Source organism: Zalophus californianus, chromosome 2, assembly GCF_009762305.2.
Source record: "Zalophus californianus isolate mZalCal1 chromosome 2, mZalCal1.pri.v2, whole genome shotgun sequence".
Lineage (NCBI taxonomy): Eukaryota > Metazoa > Chordata > Mammalia > Carnivora > Otariidae > Zalophus > Zalophus californianus.
In genome coordinates, this window is record NC_045596.1 from 32058109 (window position 1) to 32081051 (window position 22943).

Below are 22943 nucleotides of genomic sequence, written 5' to 3' on the forward strand. Positions count from 1 at the left end.
TAATGCTTTTGAATTTTGATCCACATTTCCAAACTGGCCTTCTAGAAAGCGTTTCGTTTAGTTGGTTTTAAGTCAGATTGCACTCCCTCAGGCAAGGTAAGGGAAAGCTGTTTACCGCACAATCGGGGCACCGTAAACTCTTGCTGAACTTTTGAACGATCCCTTCCCGGGGAAACTGCCTCCGGGGTTTTCCGGGCGCCTTTAAAGGCAGGAAACTGTTGCGGGGAACCCTGACACCTGCCCCAGGTCGGGGCACAGAGCTGGAGAAGCCAAGTTTTCCAGGGAGGCTCCCAGCCCGGCCGGAGAGGGTGCCGGGGCGCGTCGGCCGCGCTTGGGCTCCGGGGCGGGCCGCACGCGGGGGCGGGGCTCCTCCTGGGCCGGCGGCGGGGCGGGGCAGCTGGGCCGGCCGCCCCCGTGGCCCCCTCCCGGCCCGCCCTCCGGCCGCGTCCCCGCCGGCCTGCCGACGTGGCGGGGCGGAACCCGCCGGGCGCTCCCGCGCGCACTCGGCAGCCGGAGCGGTAAGAGCCCCGGGCACCTTCTCCCCATCCCCTTCCCGGGGCGGGCGGGGGAGTGCGGGCACCGCCGCGGCGGGGTGGTGGGGAGACCCTGCCGTCGCTCCTTGCCCTGGCCCCCGAATCCTGCCCGCTGCGTTAGTGGGAAGCTATCGGCAGGGACTTGGCACCGGGCGCGGGACCCGAGAGGACCGGACTTTGGGGTGAAGGTCCGGGGAGGCGCGGGCGGCGCGGCCGAGGGCCCTGCGTGGGTGCGGGCGTGTGAGTGTGTGTGTGTGAGTGTGTGTCGCTCCGGGTCCACGCTCATGCACACACCCACACGCCCGCACTCGGGGTCTGCTCCCTCGGCCGGCGTGAACCTCCGCGGAGCCTGCCTTGTGCTCTCCAAATATCCGGTCCCGGCACCCAAGCAAGGCTGAGAAAGTTTCCTCGGTGTCCCAGGTCCGAGTCAGAGGCAGGCTGCAGGGCCCCCCGCCGCCGGGGTGGGGTGGGGCATAGAGGGAGTGGGTCCCCATAAGGCAAAGGCCTCCATCCCGGGGTTTGCCAGCCGTTGGCCTCGGAAAACCGAGCTCTGGCCTTGACCCCCCCACCCAACTTCATCATCTCTCCGCCTGCAACCTCGCTCTTCCGCCGCAGCCAACACCCTAAGCCAGTACCACCTGGCTTCACAGTCCCCGGGCTGAGCCTACCCCCATCTCCCCAGGTCCCGCTCACCCACTGTCTCCTTTTCTGCCCTGGAACGTGGTGAGTATTTCCAGCCATCTCCGATCAGGCGCCTGAACTTCACTGTCCTTTCCTGGAGTAGGAAGACATCTCGGTCTGGGCTAAGGGCTGTATATCTGTGCCCTATTCATCCCATCAGTTCCCATCCTGAACGTTAGGGGTAGGAGCAGGTGGCTTCTAAAATCAGTGTCTCTTGAACCCCAACCCGAGGTAACCGAGGAGACAGCCTCTCTCCCCAGAGGCCTCTTTCTGCCCTATGTTCCTCCTAGTGCCCCTTTCCAACCTCTCCCATATTCACCCCCTGCTCCCTCCTCCTTCCTTTCCTCCATCAGAGCCTGAGCTCAGGAAGGACTCTGATAACTCCTTACATTGTAAGCGTTAAGCAAAGGAATGAAACTTCCAGGGTGGTATTTGAAACACAAGGGAGCCAGTGCAGAAGGAATTTGAGGGCAAGAGGGAGCCTTCTAGAATACCAACGAGTCAGCCCATATAAGTAGCCATTTATTTATAAGTCTGGCTTATGTCAAATATTCTTTCTCTTGAATCAATATCAAACAATATATTTCAGTTCTGTAAACATCTGAGGGTCAGAACCCAAGCTAAGTGCTCATTGGTCACAGTCCTGGAGAAGGAGGAAATGACACAGAGACAGATACTCCTTAGGAAGTCAGTGCAAAGTGTCACACAGACACACACATACAGCATGGAAGGAGAAGCAATTAATTCTGGGAGAAGAGTGGGGGAAATTAAGGAAAATTTTAGAGTAAAAAGCGACACTAGGCATAGGAGTTTGCCAGGCTGTTGAAGGCAGGGCAGCCCAGGCAGAGGAACCAGACAGGCAGAGGCAGGGTGGGAGTCTTACAAGCTGTGGGCACTAATGGAAAGTCTGGTGAGGCAAGAGTGTAAGGTGTCCTAAGAGTTGCAAAAGGTGGATAAAGAGATCGGAGCTGAACCATGAGGGGCCACAGATGTCATGCAAAGGTGTTTAAACCTAATGGTTTTTATTTATTTATTTTTAAGATTTTATTTATTTATTTGTCAGAGAGAAAGAGAGCACAAGCAGGGGGAGCGGCAGAGAGAGGGAGAAGCAGGCTCCCAGCTGAGCAAAGAGCCCGATGCGGGACTCGATCTCAGGACCCCGGGATGGTAGCCTGAGCTGAAGGCAGACGCTTAACCAACTGAGCCCCCCCGGTGTCCCAAACCTAATGGTTTTTAAACAGGGGAGCAAATAGGTCCCATCTGTGTTTCAGAAAAATACATAGGAGACTGGTGGAGGCTAGACCCGAGGAAAGAGCCTGGGGCTTCGTGAAGGGGGAACTCTTAGGAGCTGATTAACCTCTCATCCAGAGTTTTTGTTCCTGGTCCTCACTGACCAGTCCTTTTTAAAATTGGGGACAGTGATTTTACATAGGGTATCGTGTTACCGAATTCATATTTTGCCAAATGAGACCATTTAAAAAAAAATCTATCCACTGCACTACTATTTCATAAAATGAAAGATTTTAGTACCAAGAAAAGCATGAAGGCTAAACTTGCAAGATGAAGGCAGTCCTTTAATAAATGTAGATTGATGAAAAACTTGTGATCTTGTCCTCATTTTTCTCTAACATCATGGACTGGTCCCAGTCCTGCAGTCTTTGGGGTTTGGGAACCAGGTACCCAGATCATTTTGTCCCGTCTTACTCTGCAGAGGAGGAAGTGAGGAAGCCCAACAGGAGTGAGTCGTGCGCCCACAAAGAGATGGTGCGACCAGAGCATGCTCTTTCTACCTCAGAGTACCCCTCGCCCCCAGCCACCTGCCCCGCTATTCTTCCAGACTGCCTCCTGGCCAGGCCACATCCTCACCCCGATTATCTAGACTTCGTTCCTGATGCGGGGCATTTGCACATACTCTTATCCCACCATGCCTGAGTATTCCTATTAAAGCCACTTTTTAGGTTCTCCTTTACGCTAGGTCAGTCTCACTCCAGCACATCTTTCCCTTATTTGGTGTGCTGTTTTGTATCCTCACTTAACCATTGCATGTTAGCTTGAAATAGTTTCCTGGACCTTCATTGACCAGGGATAACATGAAAACAGATTAGTCATTTTCTGAAGCATAGTAGCCATGTCTTCCATTTTAAGCTTATTTTTGAGCCCATGATGTTGCTGCTCCAATGCCTAGCATAGTTCTGGGAGCATTTTAGGTGATGAATGAATTTACTCATGAAAAACTAACTTATCCCCAGCCCACAAAGGCTCCTTTATATGCTACTCTTCCTCCTTGAAGTTGTCTAAAGAAGCCTCCTTGTTTCTGTGGGTTGAATTTCGCTAGCATCAAAGCCACAAGACATGGCTGCAATGATGCGTGTTCCAGACCCTAAATCGGGAGAGGTTTGTGTCTGACTGCTTCTGGGGCACCCCAGGCCGAGATGGGGACTGTCCCAGGAAACAGCGTGTGTCGCAGCTGTGGTCCGGGTGGACTCTGACGGTCACTATGCCCAAACAGCCGTGTCTTTAGGACACAACAGTTTCTAATGGCCTCAGATACAAGGGCACAGTCTTCAAACTGATTACATCTCTCCTGTCATAACACCCAGAGGAGATGAAGGTCTACCAGCGCAAACGAAGAAGATTTGGGGGTTTGGTTGTGGTTTAGAGAAAATGGAGACCTGTAACAGGTTGAAGTAAATAGAGATTAAAGATACATACAGTTAGCAGTTAAAGTAGGGCTGAATATTATGGTGGCCATTTTTATTATCCAAACTGAGGTAAAAATACAGTCTCTGAAATGTATAAGTTGCCTGTAAATATTTTTAACAGTATGGGTTTAACACCCTAAAGCTGATCTGGGGTATTTCTGAAGGGATGGCTTCCTGTTGCTGGCTGAATGCAGAGCAGTTGCAGGGAAAAAAGGTTTTTGTCACAGCCAAATTTTCTACAGTTGAGGCAAACGGACCTAAGGCAATTGGGCCCTCAGCTTGTTCTTAGAAGCTTGATGGAGTCCAGGCTCTCCATCCTTTTAGGGCCTCTGGCGAGGACTGCTCTAGAGGCAGGACTCAGTTAACCCAGTCAGGCTTTGGGGTGCTCCTGCAATCAAACGATAACTAGAAAATCTCTATCTCGAAGAGTGCTAAGCTGCTGAACTCAATATGATCTTATGCCCTGGGAATCGAAGGGTAGATTGCCCCTGCACATGATTACTTACCAATCCACATATCTTAAGCATTTCCCATTTCACCAGTGAGAAATGGTTTCTAATTTCCCTTGTGCTAAATTAGCACAGCCTGAGGTACTGACTAAAGAGGGTGGTAGTGAAACCCTCTCTAGAGGGGGACACCCGATTACAGATTTTGAATGCTAACTCAAGTCCTCTGGAGAGTGTGTTCCTGAATAGGGCATCTCAGATGTTAACCATCTACCCCTAGGCTGTAAATTACACCTAAGTTCCATGTATATCACACAATAGATGCTGAAGTATTTCAGAGCACATTATGAACAGCATGGCGACACATGTAGGGCAAAGCATAATCAACAAAGTGTCCAAAATGCTTTTTATTTGCCCATGAATGTTTATTATGGCCAGGTTTATTCTCACATCCCTGCTTATAGAAAAGTGAAATAGTTTGGAGCGCCTTAGTCATCCAGATTAATAATAAGGATTTTCAAATTACAAAGAAATGAGAATATCAGACAGTGCCTATGACTAGCTATTGATGAATACAAAGTAGGAACAAAAGTGATGTTGAAGCATCATTTATTCATGGACCCTTTCTCCTTATACCCCTAGGACCCAGGCGAGGATAGGATAAAATAGAAAAATGTTTAGGTCATGGCATCCAAGCAATGTTCTAGACCACGGGTCAGCGAACATTTTTGTCAAGGGCCAGATAGTAAATATTTTAAGCTTTGCGACTCTGTGGGCCATAACATCTTTTTTTTTTCTTTAAGATTTTATTTATTTGTCAGAGAGCAAGAGCGCGAGCACAAGCGAGGGGGGGAGTGGCAGAGGGAGAGGGAGAAGCAGACTCCCTGCTGAGCATGGAGCCTGATGTGATGTGGGACTCGATCCCAGAACCTGGGGATGCTGACCTGAGCCAACGGCAGACGCTTAACCGACTGAGCCACCCAGGCGTCCCGGCTATAAGTTCTTTTCAGCTACTCAACAAAGCTGTTGCAGTACTAGAGAAGCTGTAGACAGTACAGCAACAAATGAATATATCTGTGTCCCAGTAAAATCTTACTTACTGTAACAGGCGGAGGGCAAGTTCTGGCCAGCATGCTGCAGTTTGCCAACCCCCTGTCCTAGCCCAGTCCTGTCTCAGGGATTTTCAAGAAGATTTTATAAGTTTCCAAAAGGACAGCAGCTTCTCAAGTAGCCTCACTCAATTCTGCCTTCCTCCCATAAGCCACGGCAACTACCTTTCCTGTACAGTGGCCTTGTTTCCTTCTTTATCATTTCAACTAGGCATTGACCATCCTCATTGACAGATCACCTCCCACCTTCCCTATCCTCAACTTTATATGCCAGCTAAAGAGACGTATGCATTTTTTGCCTTTCCCGCCCATAGCCTTGTTTACAGGAGTGTTATTACTGAATTCAAGGATTGTTTGTTTGAAAGGAAACATTCTAACTTAGTTCATTGGGAGGTGAAGGAAAAAGGGAAGACAATAGGGATCATTTGGAACCGTTGGCTGTAAGGTAGCTCTTGAGTAGTAAATGGGGTAAAGGCATTTTCTGCTTGCTTTCATTTCAAATTACATTTTTAAAAATTTTAACTCCGATATAGTTAACATACAGTGTTATATTAGTTTCACGTGTACAATATAGTGATTCAGCAATTCCACACATCACCTGGTGATCATCACAAGGCACTCCTTAATCCCCATCACCTGTTTCCCCCATCTTCCCACCCACCACCCCTCTGGTGTCCATCAGTTTGTTCTCTATAGTCAAGAGTCTGTTTCTTCGTTTGTCTCTCTCTCTCGCTTTTTTTTTTCTTTGTTTTATTTCCTAAATTCTACATGTGAGTGAAATCATACGGTATTGTCTTTATCTGACTGACTTATTTTGCTTAGCATTATATTCTAGCTCCATCCATGTCATTGCAAATGACAAGATTTCATTATTTTTTTCTGGCTGAATTATATATATATCTCACACCTTCTTTTTCCATTCATCTACTGAGGGACACTTGGGCTGCTTCCATAGTTTGGCTATTGTAAATAATGCTGCTATAAACATAGAGGTACACCTACAATCCAATAATCATACTACTAGGTATTTACCCAAGAAATACAAAAACACTAATCGAAATTACATTTTAATTTTAAGTCTCCAAAAATAGCAATATAACAACACACATATTCGTTGAGCTTCCCACTATATTCAAGAAACCACGTTAAGTGCTACATAAAATATGAAAACAAGACAAGGAAGACCCTTGTCTTCATAGTATTTACAATGTGCTGGAATAGGAAAATGCTCAAGTAACTCTAACCAAGGTGAGATGGCCTCATCTCAGTAGTAAGTGGGGAGGCCCTAAGGATGTAGGAACAGGATGGGGAGGGATGGGGAGTGAAAGGAAGAGCAACAGGGGAGGGCTGAACCCAATGTTGAAACTATCAGTGTGAAACATAATGAGAACCTGAGCTAGATGGGTGGCCATGAGGTGAGAGGTAAAAGACAAGACATGAATTCTGAATCAAGAGCCTCTAGGATTTGGGCACTGGGTGAATGTGAGAGAAGAGGCTGTAGATACATTTCTGATATGGTTCAATTTCAAGGTTAGATGTGGGTTCAAATCTCAAATCTGCCGCTTACTGAAAGTGCGAATTCTGAGCCTCAGTTGTCTCATCTGTAAAATGGAGATCGTATTATCTAACTCACAGCAGACAATACATGTAAGGAGTCTGCACTTAATAGGCACTCAGTAAATGATAGCTGTCAATATTATATATTCCTGAGAGAGTGAAGGTTTAGTTAATGACAGCCCTGAGGTTTTAAGCCTGGGTTATTGGGGAAATCTAGGTACCATTAAAAGAAACACAAAAGTCAAGAGGAAGAACGAGTATTAACAGTAAGACAACAGGTTTCCATTTGGATGGGAAGAGATGTCCAGCTGGCCATTGGAATTACTTATCCAGAAATAGATTTTTTTTAATGACAGCATTATTAACATGTAATACTATAGGTTATATGTATTATACCTACTCCTAATATATTGAGATATAATTCGCATATGACAGAATTCACTCTTTGAAAGCATACAGTTCAGTGGTCTTCAGAATATTCACATAGTTATACAGCATTACTGCTATCTCATTTTAGAACATTTTCATCACATACCAAAGAAATCCATACCCATTAGCAGTCCCTCCTCATTCCCCTTCCCTTCAGTTTCTGGAAACCACTAATTCACATTCCATCTCAATGGAATGAGGTAGATATTTGAAACTCACAACACTGAGAGTGGTGTGTGAAACCCTGAGAAAGGAATGTGATTCACCAAGGGAGACAATGTAGCACGAGCAAGGACAATAGCCAGACAACCTTAGGGACAGCTGTGTGAGGGACCAGAGTTACATGTGCGTGTGATTCTAAGCCTGTACTCCATGTAACCAGTATGTTAAGTGGCTTCTTACATACCGTGGCTTTAGTAGCAACTTGAGGTTTGACCAATTGGTAAACACTGAGGTCAACAAAAATACCCACTGATTTGACTGAGACTTGGCTTCTGGTGTAGTGAGAGCACTGTGTGTTCAGGTTAGCTTAAGAAAATTTTCATCTCGAACTAGCCTTGTAGATCTGTGCTACCCAGTAAGGTAGCCACTAGCAATGTATGCCTATGTAAAATATAAACATAAATCATTTAAAATTAAATAAAATTTAAAATGTAGTTGCTGGGGGCCTGGGCGGTTCAGTTGGTTAAGCATCTGACCCTTGATTTCAGCTCAGGTCTTTGTCTCAAGGTCGTGAGTTCAAGCCCCTCATTTGGCTCCATGCTGGGTGTGGAATCTACTTTAAAAAAGGGTGGGGGTGGGGTACCTGGGTGGTTCAGTCAGGTAAGCATCCGACTCTTGATTTTGGCTCAGGTCATGATCTTAGGGTCAGGGTATCGAGTCCCACAATGGGCTCCACTCTCAGCAGGGAGTCTGAGATTCTCCCTCTCTCTCTGCCTTTACCCCACCCCTCTCAAATAAATAAATCTTTAAAAAAAATATATAGTTGCTCAGTTGCACTAGCCACACTTCATATGCTCAATAGGCAATGTGGCTATTAACTACAACATTGGAGAGTGTGAACATAGAACATTTTCATCATTGCAAAAACTTCTGTTGAATGGTGCTGTCCTGTATGATACAATAACTTGCAAACTTCGTAAAGAGTTTTCATCTTTGTAGGTAATTTTGTAATGGTGACATGCCTCATTTGACTTAATACTGCACTTCTTTCCCTTCCAACTCCTCCTGTGTTTCCCTGTGTAAACTGTTGTCCAACAGAGCCCAGGCCTTCACCAGCTGGTGTCCAACAAAGAGACAAAGTATGTCTCTTTTTCAATGTGACTCTCCGATGATGTTGCAAAGCTAGATGTCAAGTAGTTTTCGATAAGCCCTCAGGTATTTTCTGTGCTTATTCTCATTATTGCTACAATTATAATTAATAAAGTGATATTAAAGAATTTCACAGTTGGAGATGATACTCTTAGTTCCCATACACATATCCCCATATACCACATAAGAGATCCATGAAAGTTTGGAGATAGGGTTGTATTAGTTTTCTATGCTGCTATAACAAATTACAACAAACTTAGTGGCTTATAACAACACAAATTTATTCTCTAATGGTTCTGGAGGTCAGACATCCAAAACCAGTTTCACTGAGCTAAGGTCAAGGTGTTGGTAGGTCTGGTTCCTTCTGGCATCGCTGAAGGGAGAATGGTTTCCTTGACTTTTGCAGCTTCTAGTGGTCACCCATAACCCCTGGCTTGTGGCCCCTCCTTCATCTTCATCACCCCAAGCTCTGCTCCTGTCCTCTCATCACCTTCTCCTCTCTCTAGTCAAATCTCCTTCTGCCTTTCCCTAAGGACACTTACAATTTCATTTAGGACCCACCCAGATAGCCCAGGATAATCTCCCCATCCCAAGATCCTTAATTCAACCACATGCACAAAATCCCTTTTGCCGTATAAGGGTAATGCTCACAGATTCCAGGAATTAGGATATGGATATATTTGGGGGCCGTATTTCAGCCTACCCCAAGGTTACATAAGGTTTCTTATCAGTAGAAGAAAGTCTTCCCCTACCAGATTTGATTATTTGGGGTTTTGGATTCAGGTTTAACAATTCCGATTAAAGCAGAAAGTGTTTATAATCATGTTGACAGATATTAAAATGTCTGACGATGTTGGTGACACCTCAGCCACTAGAGACAAAGCAGAAATTGCCAAGATGCCCGAGAGTGAGTTTTCGCCCGAAGGCACAGAAGCGCACTGTGATTCAGCTATGATTTCAAATGAGCCGACAGCAGCTGACGCCAGAGGAGATGGGCATGAAAATGCCACCATCCAGGGTGCAGAGACTACTGACACTGGGCATCTTGAGCAGCCCCAACACACCAGTGCCACGGAGCCCCCCCTCAATGGAGAAGTGACCGAGGATGCACTTGCTGAATGCATTGACTCCGTCAGCCTCGAGGCAGAACTTGGATCTGAAATACCCCTGAAAGAACAGACTAATCTGGTAGGTGTGTTTCATTCGATTCAGTTCAACCTAAGTTCTTACTGATACCTGTCATGGGCACAGATCGGGGTATTTTTGATGCTTACGGGGATCAGGGGGATTCAAAATATACTGTGACATCACCTCTGTCTTCAAAAGGGGGTTGTGTGGTGAGACAAGGCATATATGAGAATAATTGGTCATTATAATATTTGCATTTTGATAATTGTGGCGATAATAGTAACAGCCACCAAGACTGGCTACATCCTATATGCCAGGCACCCCGCTAGCCCCTTTATAGGTTATGTAATTTGCTCCATCCAACAGTTCGTTGAGGTTCTAAGCTGGATATTATTAACCTTAATCTATAGACGAGGCAATCCGGCTCAGAGAGAGTAAGCAGCCTAGGGGATATTAAGCTACTCGGTAGTAAAGGGAAGATATTGAAATATTGAACATCATGAGTCCAAGTTATTAATGAGCCTGATTCCACCCTAAACAAGTCAGTGTTTTTTTTTAATATCACTTAACTTTTAACACATAGTTACAAATCCACTGTGGGGCTGGATCTTAAACCTTCAGATCACTGTTTTATCATCACACACCACCTTCCAGAGGACCAGAGGCAGAACATGCTCATGGCCCCTTCCCTTCAGTGCCTGCACCTGTCTTTCTGGGGGATAAGATAGACCGGTGTCTCCCAGCTGGTACCTTGTACAGCATCAGTATGATCGTCGACCTGGGTTTTCTTGGCAACTTCACCTTCAACCACGTGGGGGCTGTTGGGGATGGAGAGGCATTCAGCACGAAAGAAGGAAGCGGGCCAATTCTGCCTTCCAGAGGGATGGTCCGAGATGGGGAATCAGGGTTTTCCCTCAGTCAGGCCCCAGCCTGGCTCCTCTGACGTGTCCCACCGCAGGTTACCTCCGTGAAGAGACTCTACTGCATGCGATCAAGGAAGGGAGGAGACTACACAGGGAACCAGGGGGGCTGGCTTCCCCCCTCGGACCTAACATTACCACTCTCAGTTTGGGCGAGACACCTAATTTCTCCATGCCTCAGTTTTTCCCTCTGTAAAATGAAGACTTTTGCACATGAATAGCACTAGGTATTCTTCTGACTAATGTCTTGTGATTCTTTTATTCAAAGTCAGGTTCCTTGTGCCTCAGTTTCCTCAAGGGGTTTGACTTGTAGAACCGTTCCGAGAGGAGACGGACTTCCTCAGTGTTTCCCATGAACGGAGAAGTTTAAACAAAAGCAAACAGTGGTTTGGCAGGGATGTCGGGGAGGGGGTCTGAGGACCGGCTGAGAGTTTGAATGAGAGCTGGTAAACACACAGACACAATTTCATCTGTGAGTTCCGAGGGTTCACAGACTCTTCAAAGCCATCCACGGACCCCCTAAGGGATTAAGCACTCCTAGACTGGAGGTTCTCAACTCTACCTGAACATTTCCACCACTGGGAAAGCTTTAGAAAATGCTGATGCTGTAGTAGTCGGTTCTCCAGAGAAACAGAGCCAATAGGATATCTATTTAAAAATCCTAAAAATAAACAAAGAAAAAAGAAAAAAAATAAAAATCCTATAGCTATATCTACCCATATACCTAACTCTGGAAACTGTTTTTCCTTCACGCTTTCTAATGTGGGAAGCATTGGTTCTCTATTCTTATCATAAGTGCTGCTATTAATAAATATCTTTGTACATTAAGAAAACCACATCTTGGCCGCAACATTGTGACCTGAGATGACCTAAAGAAACGACACAGGCTCTACTAATTCAAAATATATATGCTCCTGATGGGTAGATTATACATTCCAATTCCGGACTTCTAATAATGAAAACAAGATAGCTAATAAAGATAGCACAATAGAAAGTCAGTGTGCGCCTACATATCTGCCTTCTTCGTTTTTTGAGCAAACTGAATGAGTCCTGCTTTTGAAAGCTCTTTATAAACCTTAATGCTACAGGGTTAGAGCCCAATTAAGCAGACAGATACTGCCCCCCTCTTCCTGCATGACCCCGATAGTTTTCAAGGACTTGGAAAAGAGTCTTTCTTCATCATGAAGCATCCCAAAAGTATCTGGATGGAAGTACAAATATTGGCCACAGGGTTGGGACTGTGGCTCTGGGTGTATGTGTGTGGCATTGCACCAGGAGCTCAGGTGAAACCAAGATGTGGGAGGAACGCCCATCAGTATGTTTGTTCAAAGAAGGCAGAAAGCCAATACAGCTGGTAGAAGGGCTTCCACCCAGGTCATATTTAAACCCTTCTAAGTAGGTACAACTTTAGTCTCTTTTTAAGGATCACCCAGAGAAGGGGGTTCTACTATCTCTCTTGGTAACTTATCCTTTTAAGTCTATACAAGAAGTCAATGTTGCACCTTGTCTTCAAGCATTGTTCACTTGCTCTATTTTTTATTGCCTTGTTGGATACTTATGAAAAACCCTTTTGCAATGATGAAAACAACTATTTTTCTCTTGATCTAGAAGAGAATTAATTCTAAAGAAAACGTTGAATCGAAAGTTCATTTATAAGTCGACTGTATGGATCTTGAACACAGGTCCCCTGAGGAATGGCAGGTCCAATAGGAAAACAGACAAGCTCAAAAGCCAACTTGATCCCAAGTATATCTGAGCCTAAAAGAATCTCATTTATCCCTTTAAACAAGCTTCTGTGGGGAAATGTCTGCATGCGATCAATGAAGGAGGAGACTAGACAGGGAACCAGAGGGCCTGGCTTCCCCCCTCGGACCTAAAGTGAAGACTCTTGCACATGAATAGCACTAGGTATTCTTCTGACTAATGTCTTGTGATTCTTTTATTCAAAGTCAGGTTCCTTGTGCCTCAGTTTCCTCAAGGGGTTTGACTTGTAGAACCGTTCCGAGAGGAGACGGACTTCCTCAGAGAGGAGGGTGTTTCCCATGAACGGAGATGTTTAAACAAAAGCAAACCATTGTTTGGCAGGGATGTAAAAAAAAAACAAAAAAAACAAAAACAGCAACAACAAAAACAAAAAGCCGACAGAATAGCCTTTGAGAAAGCTTAAACCAGTATCTTCTAGGACACACTAGATTTTGTGATAATGTGCTTAGATGTATATATATTTTTTTCTTTAAGTGACTTGTATCTGCAGTCTCTTTGGGCCTGGGTCCCCTCAAAACCCCCCTCATTAGCTTCATTTTTGCCTGAGTCAGCCCAGTGGCTGTAAGCTGGCAGGTAGGGGTGTGACTAGGAGGGGCCCCGAGAAGAGGAGGAGGCCAGTGGTTCTGCCAACTGCCTGGCTGGCACCTCTGCTTTGAAGGGTGACACCACTCACAGTTTATGCACTCAAAGAAGCGATCTCTGTCCTTGGTCTTCCTTCTTTTTCTCGTCCATTATCATGTACAGACTAGAAGCCACTGAGTTGAGACTTCCTGCGGGATCTACGCTACAATATCCATGAGAGACAGCCCCCAAACTCATTTGAACATCGGAGGTTAGACTCTTGAAGGCCTCTACCAGCCCCGTGACACCACGTGTTGTGCCCAGGAATCTGAGTGGCACAACTATCTTCAGGATGCCTAATGCCTGCGGTCTAGTTGGAGAAGGGAGTGTTGTATAAACGTAATGATAGCATATCCTATAGTACTAGATAGAGCAGACACAGGGGAAGCCTTAGAGGGGGCACTTAAATTAATCTTCAGGAACCAGGGACAACTTCAGCCTCAACTTAGAGATGTTTGTCTGGAGTGCTAGTCAGGAGTGACATTTATTTCCAGAGATTTTTTTCTGGGAACTTATTATAGACCGTATAGAACTTACTATAGGCCTATCAGCCCCTACAAGATCTGATGAAATCGAATTTCCCTAAGTTCTTAACACCAAGAAATGTTACCCAGAGTGGAAAAAAAGTCATCTCTACTGTTTAACACCAGTACATAAGGTCAATTATGAAAGTAAATAATTCCAATGTTTTCACTAAAGGTACTCACAGAGGAAAACATAGACTATCACCGGTTAGTTCTTCTGTCCCTAGAAAAGGAAAAACAGAATGTGTGAGAGCCATAAAATTGCTGTCAGGGGAGACAAAGGAGAGCGAACATAGACCAGGACACACAGATGGCAGATTTTTGCCTCTTCAATGAATAAGTCAAGTTTGCTTCTGCTCTTTTCGAGGATTTCCCCGTTTAAGCCTACTCTTCGTTATGGCACGCAATGTTTGGCTTTGGTGGATGCTGAGGCAGTAAGGCCATATAGGGCAGCACTTCCTAAATCTGGTGGTACAGTGGAACAACCTAGGGAGATTGTTAAAAATTCAGATTCCTAGGCTCTACACTGAGATTCTTATTCAAAAGGTCACAGTAAGAGCTAAGACTCTGTGTTTTTAATAAGTTCCCCTTAGGTGAGACTCCTGCGGTCAGTCTACGGACCAGTGTTTGGCAATGACTGAGACGGGGACACAGAAAGCGTAGCTGGGGCATCGGGTGAGTTCAGTACTGAACGTGCCATGGGATATCCAAGGGAAGATATTTTGCGGGCAGTTGGCTATAATAGCCTGGAGCCCAGCAGAGAGATTTGGAAACCATTAATACTTGAATGTTATTTAAGAAATGGGAGTGGGTGAGTTTGCCCCCAGTGTTATATGTAAATAAAGAAGCACAGAGGCCAAGGCCTTGGCCCTGGAAGGTTCCTGTCCCTAAGCCAATTTGGCTCTTAGGTTCTTTTTGATAGGTTGTGGTAGCCAGAAGTTGAGATGGTGAGGGTCACCTCTTTTCTTCATGATCTTATCACATTCTGTAAGGGAAATCAAATCACGGATCACATTGTACCACACTGACATTTTAAAATTGAACATTAATTGAGCAGAAAATTAAAAACAGTTCACGACAACTGTTTCTAACTATAGGCTGGAGAATATCCCATTGTTCTGTCCTTTTAGGTGCTTTGATCACCACCCTGAATGAGTTTCACTCAAGACAAATATCTAGAATTCTAGAGGCAGGGTTTTCTTCCTTTAGAGCTGGCATCAAAAAACTAGAATTGCCCAGAGTTCAGAGCTGGATAGAACCCCATTTAGCACAGGGCAAAAACCGTTCTTATGCCCTATTCATAAAAAGATAGAAAAGAGGCTCTAAAATAAATTTAGCCATCTGTAACACTTAAATACCTTTAATTTCACCATGTAGACAGAATGCTAGTTTATAGTTCACCGTGTCTACTAGTTAAACCCACTTCTGCAACTCAGTATGCTAATTAGCAAAGCATCAGGTGTTAAAAAAGTGACAGATACTAGAAATGCTCATGATATATGCCTCTGGAGGATAGCTTTCCTGATGAGGATGCCAGCTGACTACACTGAACTATGCATATTTTATTGGAATGCTGGAAGCACTTGGATTGCAGCTTCATTAAGCACTCCCCGTAATATCATAACATGCGTTTAAAAACTTTCTAAAGTAGACTGAAATCATCAAAATAAAAGATGGGCCGAGAAAGTAAGAATCCAAAGATAGGGCACCAAAGCCATGAGAAAAGAGTAGTTTAAGAATGGAGACGTGGTTAAGCTGCAGATGCTAGTGAAAGGTCACGAAATAAAATGACTAAAGGAAGCCGCTGTGACATTGATGAGAATGGTTTCATGCAGTCCTGGTGGCCATGGGAGAGTCCTGTGGCAGGTGGAGGAATGAAGGGGGGGGGCAGGTACGGACAGTAGGCGCGTCTTGTAAGAGGTGAAGAAACAGGTTGTAGGGCAGACACCAGATAGGTTTGAAAGAAACATTTTGTCATTGTGATTTTCATTTGTTGGTTTTAAGGTGGAGGAATCGTATACATGATTGAATGTGGGAAGTAGCAGGTGGAGAAATGTTGAAAAGCCAGGAGAGGAGGGAAGACCAACCCACCCAGACCCAGTGGAGTTCACGTGGAGGTGATAATTATAACTAAGAGGAAAACATCACTTCCATAATGCTAGAAGGGAAAGAGGTAATTGTGAGTGGAGGTGCACTTAAGTTAGATTTGTGTTTAGATGGGTTTTTGGTGTAGGCCAGTGTGTGTTTGTGCATAAAAAGGACTACTAATGGGCGCCTGGGTGGCTCAGTTCGTTGAGTGTCCCACTCTTGATTTCGGCTCAGGTTGTGATCTCAGGGCTCTGCGATCAAGCCCTACGTCAGGCTCCGCACTCAGTGGGGAGTCTGCTGGAAATTCTCTTCCTCTCTCCCTTTCCCTCTGCCCCTCCCCATCTCTCTCTCTCTCTCTCAAATAAATAAATCTTTTTAAAAAACTAAAAAATAAAAAAGACTACTTGGACTTTTAATTTGGTTTAAACAATTAGTGTTCAATGTATTAAGGTTATAAATTCAAAAATGCAATTCTTCCTAGGCTTTATATTCATCTCACAAATCTTACTCTATTTGGACGTCTAGCAAAATTGAACAGGCACTTTCAAGGGACTTTTGATGAATGCTTGGTCCTTTTTACCAACTTAAGTATGTTCAAATACTTTAAAACTGTGTCTATATGAATGTAATGTATTCCATTTTCTTTTTTAAGCACCTCATTTATCTACTCAAACAAAACCTTGCTGAGTGCATAGGAAGTATTATAAACCTATTAAATGAAATTATAGAGTGGACCTAAAGATTTGTTAGATGTTATAATACCATGCATAAACTTAGGAAGATTTCAACTTAAAATCAGAAGTCTAATCATTTGGGGTGCCTTGGTGGCTCGGTCGGTTAAGCCACTGCCTTTGGTTCAGATCATGATGCTGGGGTCCTGGGATCGAGCCCCGCATCAGGCTCCCTGCTCTGTGGGGGGGCCTGCTTCTCCCTCTCCCTCTTTCTCCGCTCCCCCTGCTTGTGCTCTCTCTCACTCTGTCAAATAAATAAATAAAATCTTTTTTTATAAAAGTCTAATCATTCAATTATTCACTTTAAATTGTTTTTTTTTAAGTTTCACTTTAGTTTCTTAAACAATAGTGCAGAAAAGACCAAATATGCATAAAAATATTAATAGCCTGATGTTGATGCTTTAAACCTTTCTATATTTAATTTTAAATATTCCCAGAGTGGAATGATACGTACTCACCAAGGAAGAAAATTGCTTGGAAATAACCGAGGCCATTTTCAAGCAAATATTTTGACAGAACTGCAGGCATCCAGAGTGATTTCCATCTCCCTGAATGTCACACTGAGCCCCTTTTTAGAGCAGTTATGTCATGAGTAACAAAACTTAAAAAGGGTTTGGTCTCTCAGATGTGAGCTGTGGACAGTACCTGATTCTTGATCTACTCAAGGACATAGGACAACCAGGTTGATCTTTGATCTTTTACGACAGGTACTTTCATTTCCATCTAAATGTCAAAGGCCTTCAAATTTCATGTAATTCTAACATTTGTACATTTTTTCTATCTAATGATACATGTAAATTTGATAGCCTAAAATAAATTAATGTATTTTCCATTTAATGATAAAGACCTTTAAATGGGACACCAGATATGTACATATCTTTTCTATTTAAAGAACTTCGAACTTGATGGAATCCTGCATTCTTCATATTCTTAGGACCACAGAATAGTTGCAGACGTTTAAACGATCTTCAGCTGAGTTTTGGATATCCCTCTTGATCAAGCCAAGTCTGATTTGCTCTTGTGAAATGAGGTCATTCTTCTGAGAGCTTATGAGGAGGGACAGGAAGTTAAGAGTTCCCATCTGGTGGTCTCTGTTTTCTCAGCAAATTCTTATGTGAAGCTGTCTGTTAAAGGAGGTGGGGGTCACATGGGATGAGGATGAGAAAAAAAGTTTTAAAATAACCATATTTGATAATGAAAGATCTGAGTAGATCCATGCTGCCTACTTTAGAGACTCATAAGTGTGTAACATTAAAGCCATTTAAAGCGGAGACAATACTCAAGATGAGAATTCATGTTGAATAGGTAGTTTATATGGTTTTTATATTAAATGTGCACATTTAGTCATTTGAGTATTTGCCATTGATAACGAATATTCTTTGTAGCTGATCACGAGGTCACAGCTCAATGTCAAAGGAGCTTTATTAATAAAGCAATTGAAGCAGTAATTTATACTGCAAAAAGTTCTAGACTCATTTAACATTTATTTTCATTTGCTAGTCAATTACCAGCTGTCAGAGTATATTAACTATTATAAATTTGAGTCAGAAGCTGTCACCCCTAAGTGTATTAACTCTCCCTAATCACATAGGTAGTGATTTGTCCTGTGAAAGAATGATATTAATCACCAACTTACATCTGTCTTCATGATGGTATAAAATTGCCACTGGCTTCCATTGCAGAAGTGAAGTAAATCAATGTAGACACCAAAAATGAAAGCAGACAGTCATGAATCATGAGTATTTCCATTCGTGTTAACAAGCTCCTCATTGTTTCCAGACAGAAATAAATGTCAGCCAACTTTCAAAGCTTTTTGCTTCTTAGTGTTAAAAATATAGTTGTTTTTTATTATTTTTATTATTATTATTTATTATTATTATTATTACTAGTTAACATTGGTGGAGTATTTATTATGTGCCAGGCACTACGCTCAAAGCTTTATATGAATTATTTCTTTTAATATTCACAATAACCCTGTGAGATTATTGGTTCTCATATTTACGGCTCTTATGCGACCATATCTCATTTTGTAAGGGTAAACCATGTCTCGAAAGACTTGAATAACTTGTCCAAAATGGCAGAGCCTAGAGTCCAACCCAAGCAATTTAATTCCATAACCTTGTCTCTTGACCAGTATTCTACACTGATGGTTGGTGTGACATATTTACTAGGTGAATCAGTTAAGAAAGCATTTGGGTACAAAGAACTAAAATCCAACATAGAGTAGTTGACCAAATAGCAACTTATTTTTTTTCTCACTTAACAGAAAGAATGAAGACAGTCAACTACTCACATTGGTTTAGTAGCTCAACGGTACCAGGACCAGTGACTCTGTGATTCCCTGGCCTTTCCATCATGGCTGCAAAAATGGCTGCTGCAGTCCCAAGCATCATATTCATATTTAGGGCAGAAAAAAAGGATGGTGGGAAGAGTTGGCACCAGCCATAAGTGTGTAGTTTATCATGAAAGCAAAAGCCTTCCCGTTTGTATCTCACTGGGCCCAAACTATTTGACATGACCACCCTCATCTGCAAAGGTAGAAGGCAGCAGGGAGAAGGGAAGGGTGCTGAGTGATGGACCAGCCTTGGGTCAAAAGTTATAGAAGCCACAAACTCTGTAGGAATATTTCACTGAACTTCTATTTTTTTTTTTTTTTTTGAGGAAAGAGCTGTGATTCTCCAGCACCTAATGTACTACTCTTAATGTATTTTTACCTCATTTTCTAGAATGTATTCCTAGATAATAAGAGAAAGCTATAGTTCCACTAACTGAGTCAGGGCTGCTTGGTTGCAAGAAACTATTATATTACTTAAGAAAATAGGTGAATTTCAGTAATTCAACAAATAAATGTATTAAGCACTTATCATATGCCATGTTCTCTTCTAGGCTCTGGGGATACATCAGTGAACAAAACATTTAAAAAAGAAACAGACAGACTCATTGACTATGCTGTAATCTCATGGAACCCAAGAATGTAATAGGGCCTTGAGGAGGGACAGGAACCAGGGGCTGAGAAGCTGTCAGGAATTCAACAACTTTTCTGAGTATATCTCCTTCATTCTGCTCACTCGGATTTCTCTTAATCCTTAGTCAGCATGACGGATAGAATATGGTCACCCTACATTGCCTGAGTTTTCATCTTCTATTCAAGCAACCAACTCAAGCTAAACCAGAGTCTCTCAATCTCAATCCAAATACTTAGGCAGAAGTATGTGAACCCACAGAGCCCAGGGACAGTGAAAGACACATTGAAAGGATCTACCTTGGGGCGCCTGGGTGGCTCAGTCGGTTGAGCATCCGACTTGATTTCGCCTCAGGTTGTGATCTCAGGGTTGTGAGATCGAGCCCGGTGTTGGGCTCCACACTCAACGTCGAGTCTATTTAAGACTCTCTATCCCTCTCCTCCTCCCCCGCCATCTCTCTCTCTCTCAAAATAAATAAGTCTTTAAAAAAAAAGAAAGAAAGAAAGAAAGATGTCTACCTCAAAAGGCAACCTGTTGCTGCTACCCATCCCCAGGCTTATTGGTGCTTTTCTAGACACTCTACCTGTCATCCATCAGAGCTCCCTCGTATCACCCCAGAGATTTGAAAGTTACCTCTGCCTGGAAGAGAACATTTGTTTAGCTCTGTTAAAGTTGCCAGAGTTTTGAACTTTTTCAAATCACTTTGTGCCCTAATGTACTAAATGTTTTCCCCCTACAGCCCTTGTCCCTGTCTTCCAGACAAGGGGGCATTTGGGTCTTTGTTAACATCAAACTCCCTTCCTCTCACTTCAGGCCGAGCCCGCAAAAGCCAACACCACTACTAATCAATTTTGTTCCAAAGTACACGTTGAAATGTGGGTTGGTATATTCTTTTATGGCCCTTATGAACTTTAAGCCAGGGAGATATGATTCCTGGTGATTTTTTTTAAAACCTTTTTGTTTCAAACCAATGGGTGTTTTTTCATTCCTGCATATACTGAATTGCTAACCTTCTGCTAATCTGTTTTTCTACAGGTTGTGGATTCGCCTTCCCATGGAGGGGGATGGGCAGGCTGGGGCTCCTGGGGCAAATCTCTGCTCTCATCAGCATCTGCTACAGTAGGTAAGAATTATATGTTGCATTTGAATGGATAAAGTTCAGAAGGCTAATAATAGCATTTGACATTTTGATCATACCACGTACTGATAGAGGCTACCATTAGCTGGCGAGATAATAAGAACAAATCATTTTTAGTGCTTACTGTTCTAAGTGCTTTGTGTATATTGATACATTTATTCCTCAAAATAACCCTAGAAACAGGTATTTTTGCTTCCTGCATTTTAGAGCTAAAGAAGGTGAGTCACAGAGAGGCTAAGACCTTGTCCAAAGTCAGAAGTAGTTGGGTTGAGATTTGAACCAAGTAGTATAGGTTTAACCACTATATTATATTGACCTTAAAATATAAGATTTGAGGTCTTATATTCTTAAAGTGTTGTACTTGTCCTCCCAGCTGAATGTTTTAAAATATACAACTAACCTACTCCCTGAAAGGATTTGAGGTATTTCAATAAAATATGCAGGTACAAAGGGTATAGAATATATATCCCAAGGCTGGTAGAGTTACTGTAATGGAGCACTGACCTTGACTCTGAGTGTCTTGGCTGCCAGTAGATTATCAATTTTTCTTGGAATGATAAACCAAAACTTAGTTTATCTAGATAAATTTCTTTTCCTGGTGTTACATTTTTGAAGGCATTTCTTGTATTGGCTCTGTATATACAAAGAGAAAATATAGTGGGCAATGTCTTCATCGGTACAGGTTTGTGAAAATATTCTTCATGTGACCATTTCTCATGGGCATTCTTTGTGAAAACTGAAGGTGTAACATCAACATGTCTAAGCTGATTTAGCAAGGGCATTTCATCTTGAAGGTGGAGAGCGGGGAGGATGGGGAAGCCGCCGGTAACATAGCTTTCAGATCATCTAAGTCAGGTGTACTCGAGGTGTAGTCCATGGCTGTTCCTCCTAAAAGCGGGAGGGATAAGAAGGCTGAAGGTCCTTTGTCCCACTCCAATGGACCATGGTCACAGTCTAAGGGCCAGATATCTAATTGGGTAGACCACCTGCAAGAATGGGTAGACTACCTTCCTCTATTTCGTGTCTGGAATGTCAGGGAGCTCTGGCAAGAAGGAGATGGTGGTCAAATAATGTTGGTCTTTGGGGAGGCCCTGGAGAGCAGATTGTTTCTGTTGCTAATTGAAGGGGCCAGGGTGCTGTGGATACTGCCTATGCAGATGGAAAAATCAGCCAAGTTACAGGAGAGGGGCCTGTTTTGTGTTCTGAACAGGACAGAGTCTCTGCAATAGTGAAGATATGTGCCTGGAGGCATCCTGCTTCCTAAGGAAAACATTTGAGCTCTTAGGGGGTCTCACATGGATCTTGCCACCCATAGCATGTAGGAGTGACATGCTTTCTGACCCCAAAACTGTGGAGTCCAAAAGTTTTTGACATTTGATAACTCATAGAACAGTAAATAATATGGTTACCAAATTATACAGCTCTCCTCGTGGTCTATGTCATAAAACGTGAAGTATTTTGCATGCTTCCAGGAGTAATAATGGTGTCCAGAAATGTCCTGGCCTATAATGAATTTGGTGCTTCGAAAAGTTCTATTATAGACAAAGGATTTACTTTCTCATTAAAAAATTAAATATAAGTTCCTTCCCCAGTAAACACTGAAATCACCTGCCCCGTGGGTTGCAGGTCAGGTGCTTTGGGTACACTTACAGGTGCCCCTACCTGGTCATGGTCTGCCATGAGCTCATGTGTTTGCTATTGTTTCTCATCAGTCAGCAGCTACACCTAACCATTTGACTTCAAGCTTCACTGGATGCTTACAAAGTTTTCCGTCCATCAACTGACAACTTGTCTGTTAAATTTACCATCCGTTATCTTCTCAGGTGTCCTGTTGTAATCCGACCTTTGCACAGAGAGAGCCCGGTGTGGCCGTGGCCAGTGGACTGAATTCCACGGCCTTTGGGTTTTGTTACCTGGTTCAAGTGTAACCAGTAGATGATGCTAGATTTACTGCCTAAAAAGCGGGATGTGATTCCTGTGGCGGGTCCACCTCATCGTGGGGGGCACTCATCTTTTAATTTGATCTGAAGTCAGTGTGTTAATCTTATAGGCTGTCTTTGCATTTGCTGTTACTCTTGAAGTTTCCCTGTGTCTAAGGCACCATGAAGATGAGAAATGCTGGATCTTGTTAATGTTGTGACCACTTAAAATGTCTGGTGGTTCTTCCCTAGCTTTGTGCGGTAATTGATCCGGAATAACCTAGAGAGATGACTGTTGTGGACCAGCAGGATCACTGTGCCAGTCACTGGTGCCATATTCCCTTCTATGGTTGGTGCAGATAGACAGTTTCTAAGATTG

The 22943-nt window shown here is 43.5% G+C and overlaps 1 protein-coding gene across 4 annotated transcripts in view; it reads left to right on the forward strand.

Moving 5' to 3' along the window:
• The first annotated feature begins 456 nt into the window (after positions 1 to 456).
• Positions 457 to 22943, forward strand: part of FAM114A1 (family with sequence similarity 114 member A1) — a 66991-nt gene continuing 44504 nt past the window's right edge. Inside the window, exons 1-4 of one of the 4 annotated variants that reach the window (XM_027598864.2) lie at positions 479 to 518; positions 1216 to 1256; positions 9637 to 9956; positions 20543 to 20630. In XM_027598864.2, the coding sequence (XP_027454665.2) occupies positions 9666 to 9956; positions 20543 to 20630 (379 nt within the window). In that variant the 5' untranslated portion in view covers positions 479 to 518; positions 1216 to 1256; positions 9637 to 9665. Of the gene's footprint in view, positions 519 to 1215; positions 1257 to 9600; positions 9957 to 20542; positions 20631 to 22943 lie in introns of those variants that run through there. The other 3 variants (XM_027598862.2, XM_027598865.2, XM_027598863.2) reach the window with 3 other exon arrangements.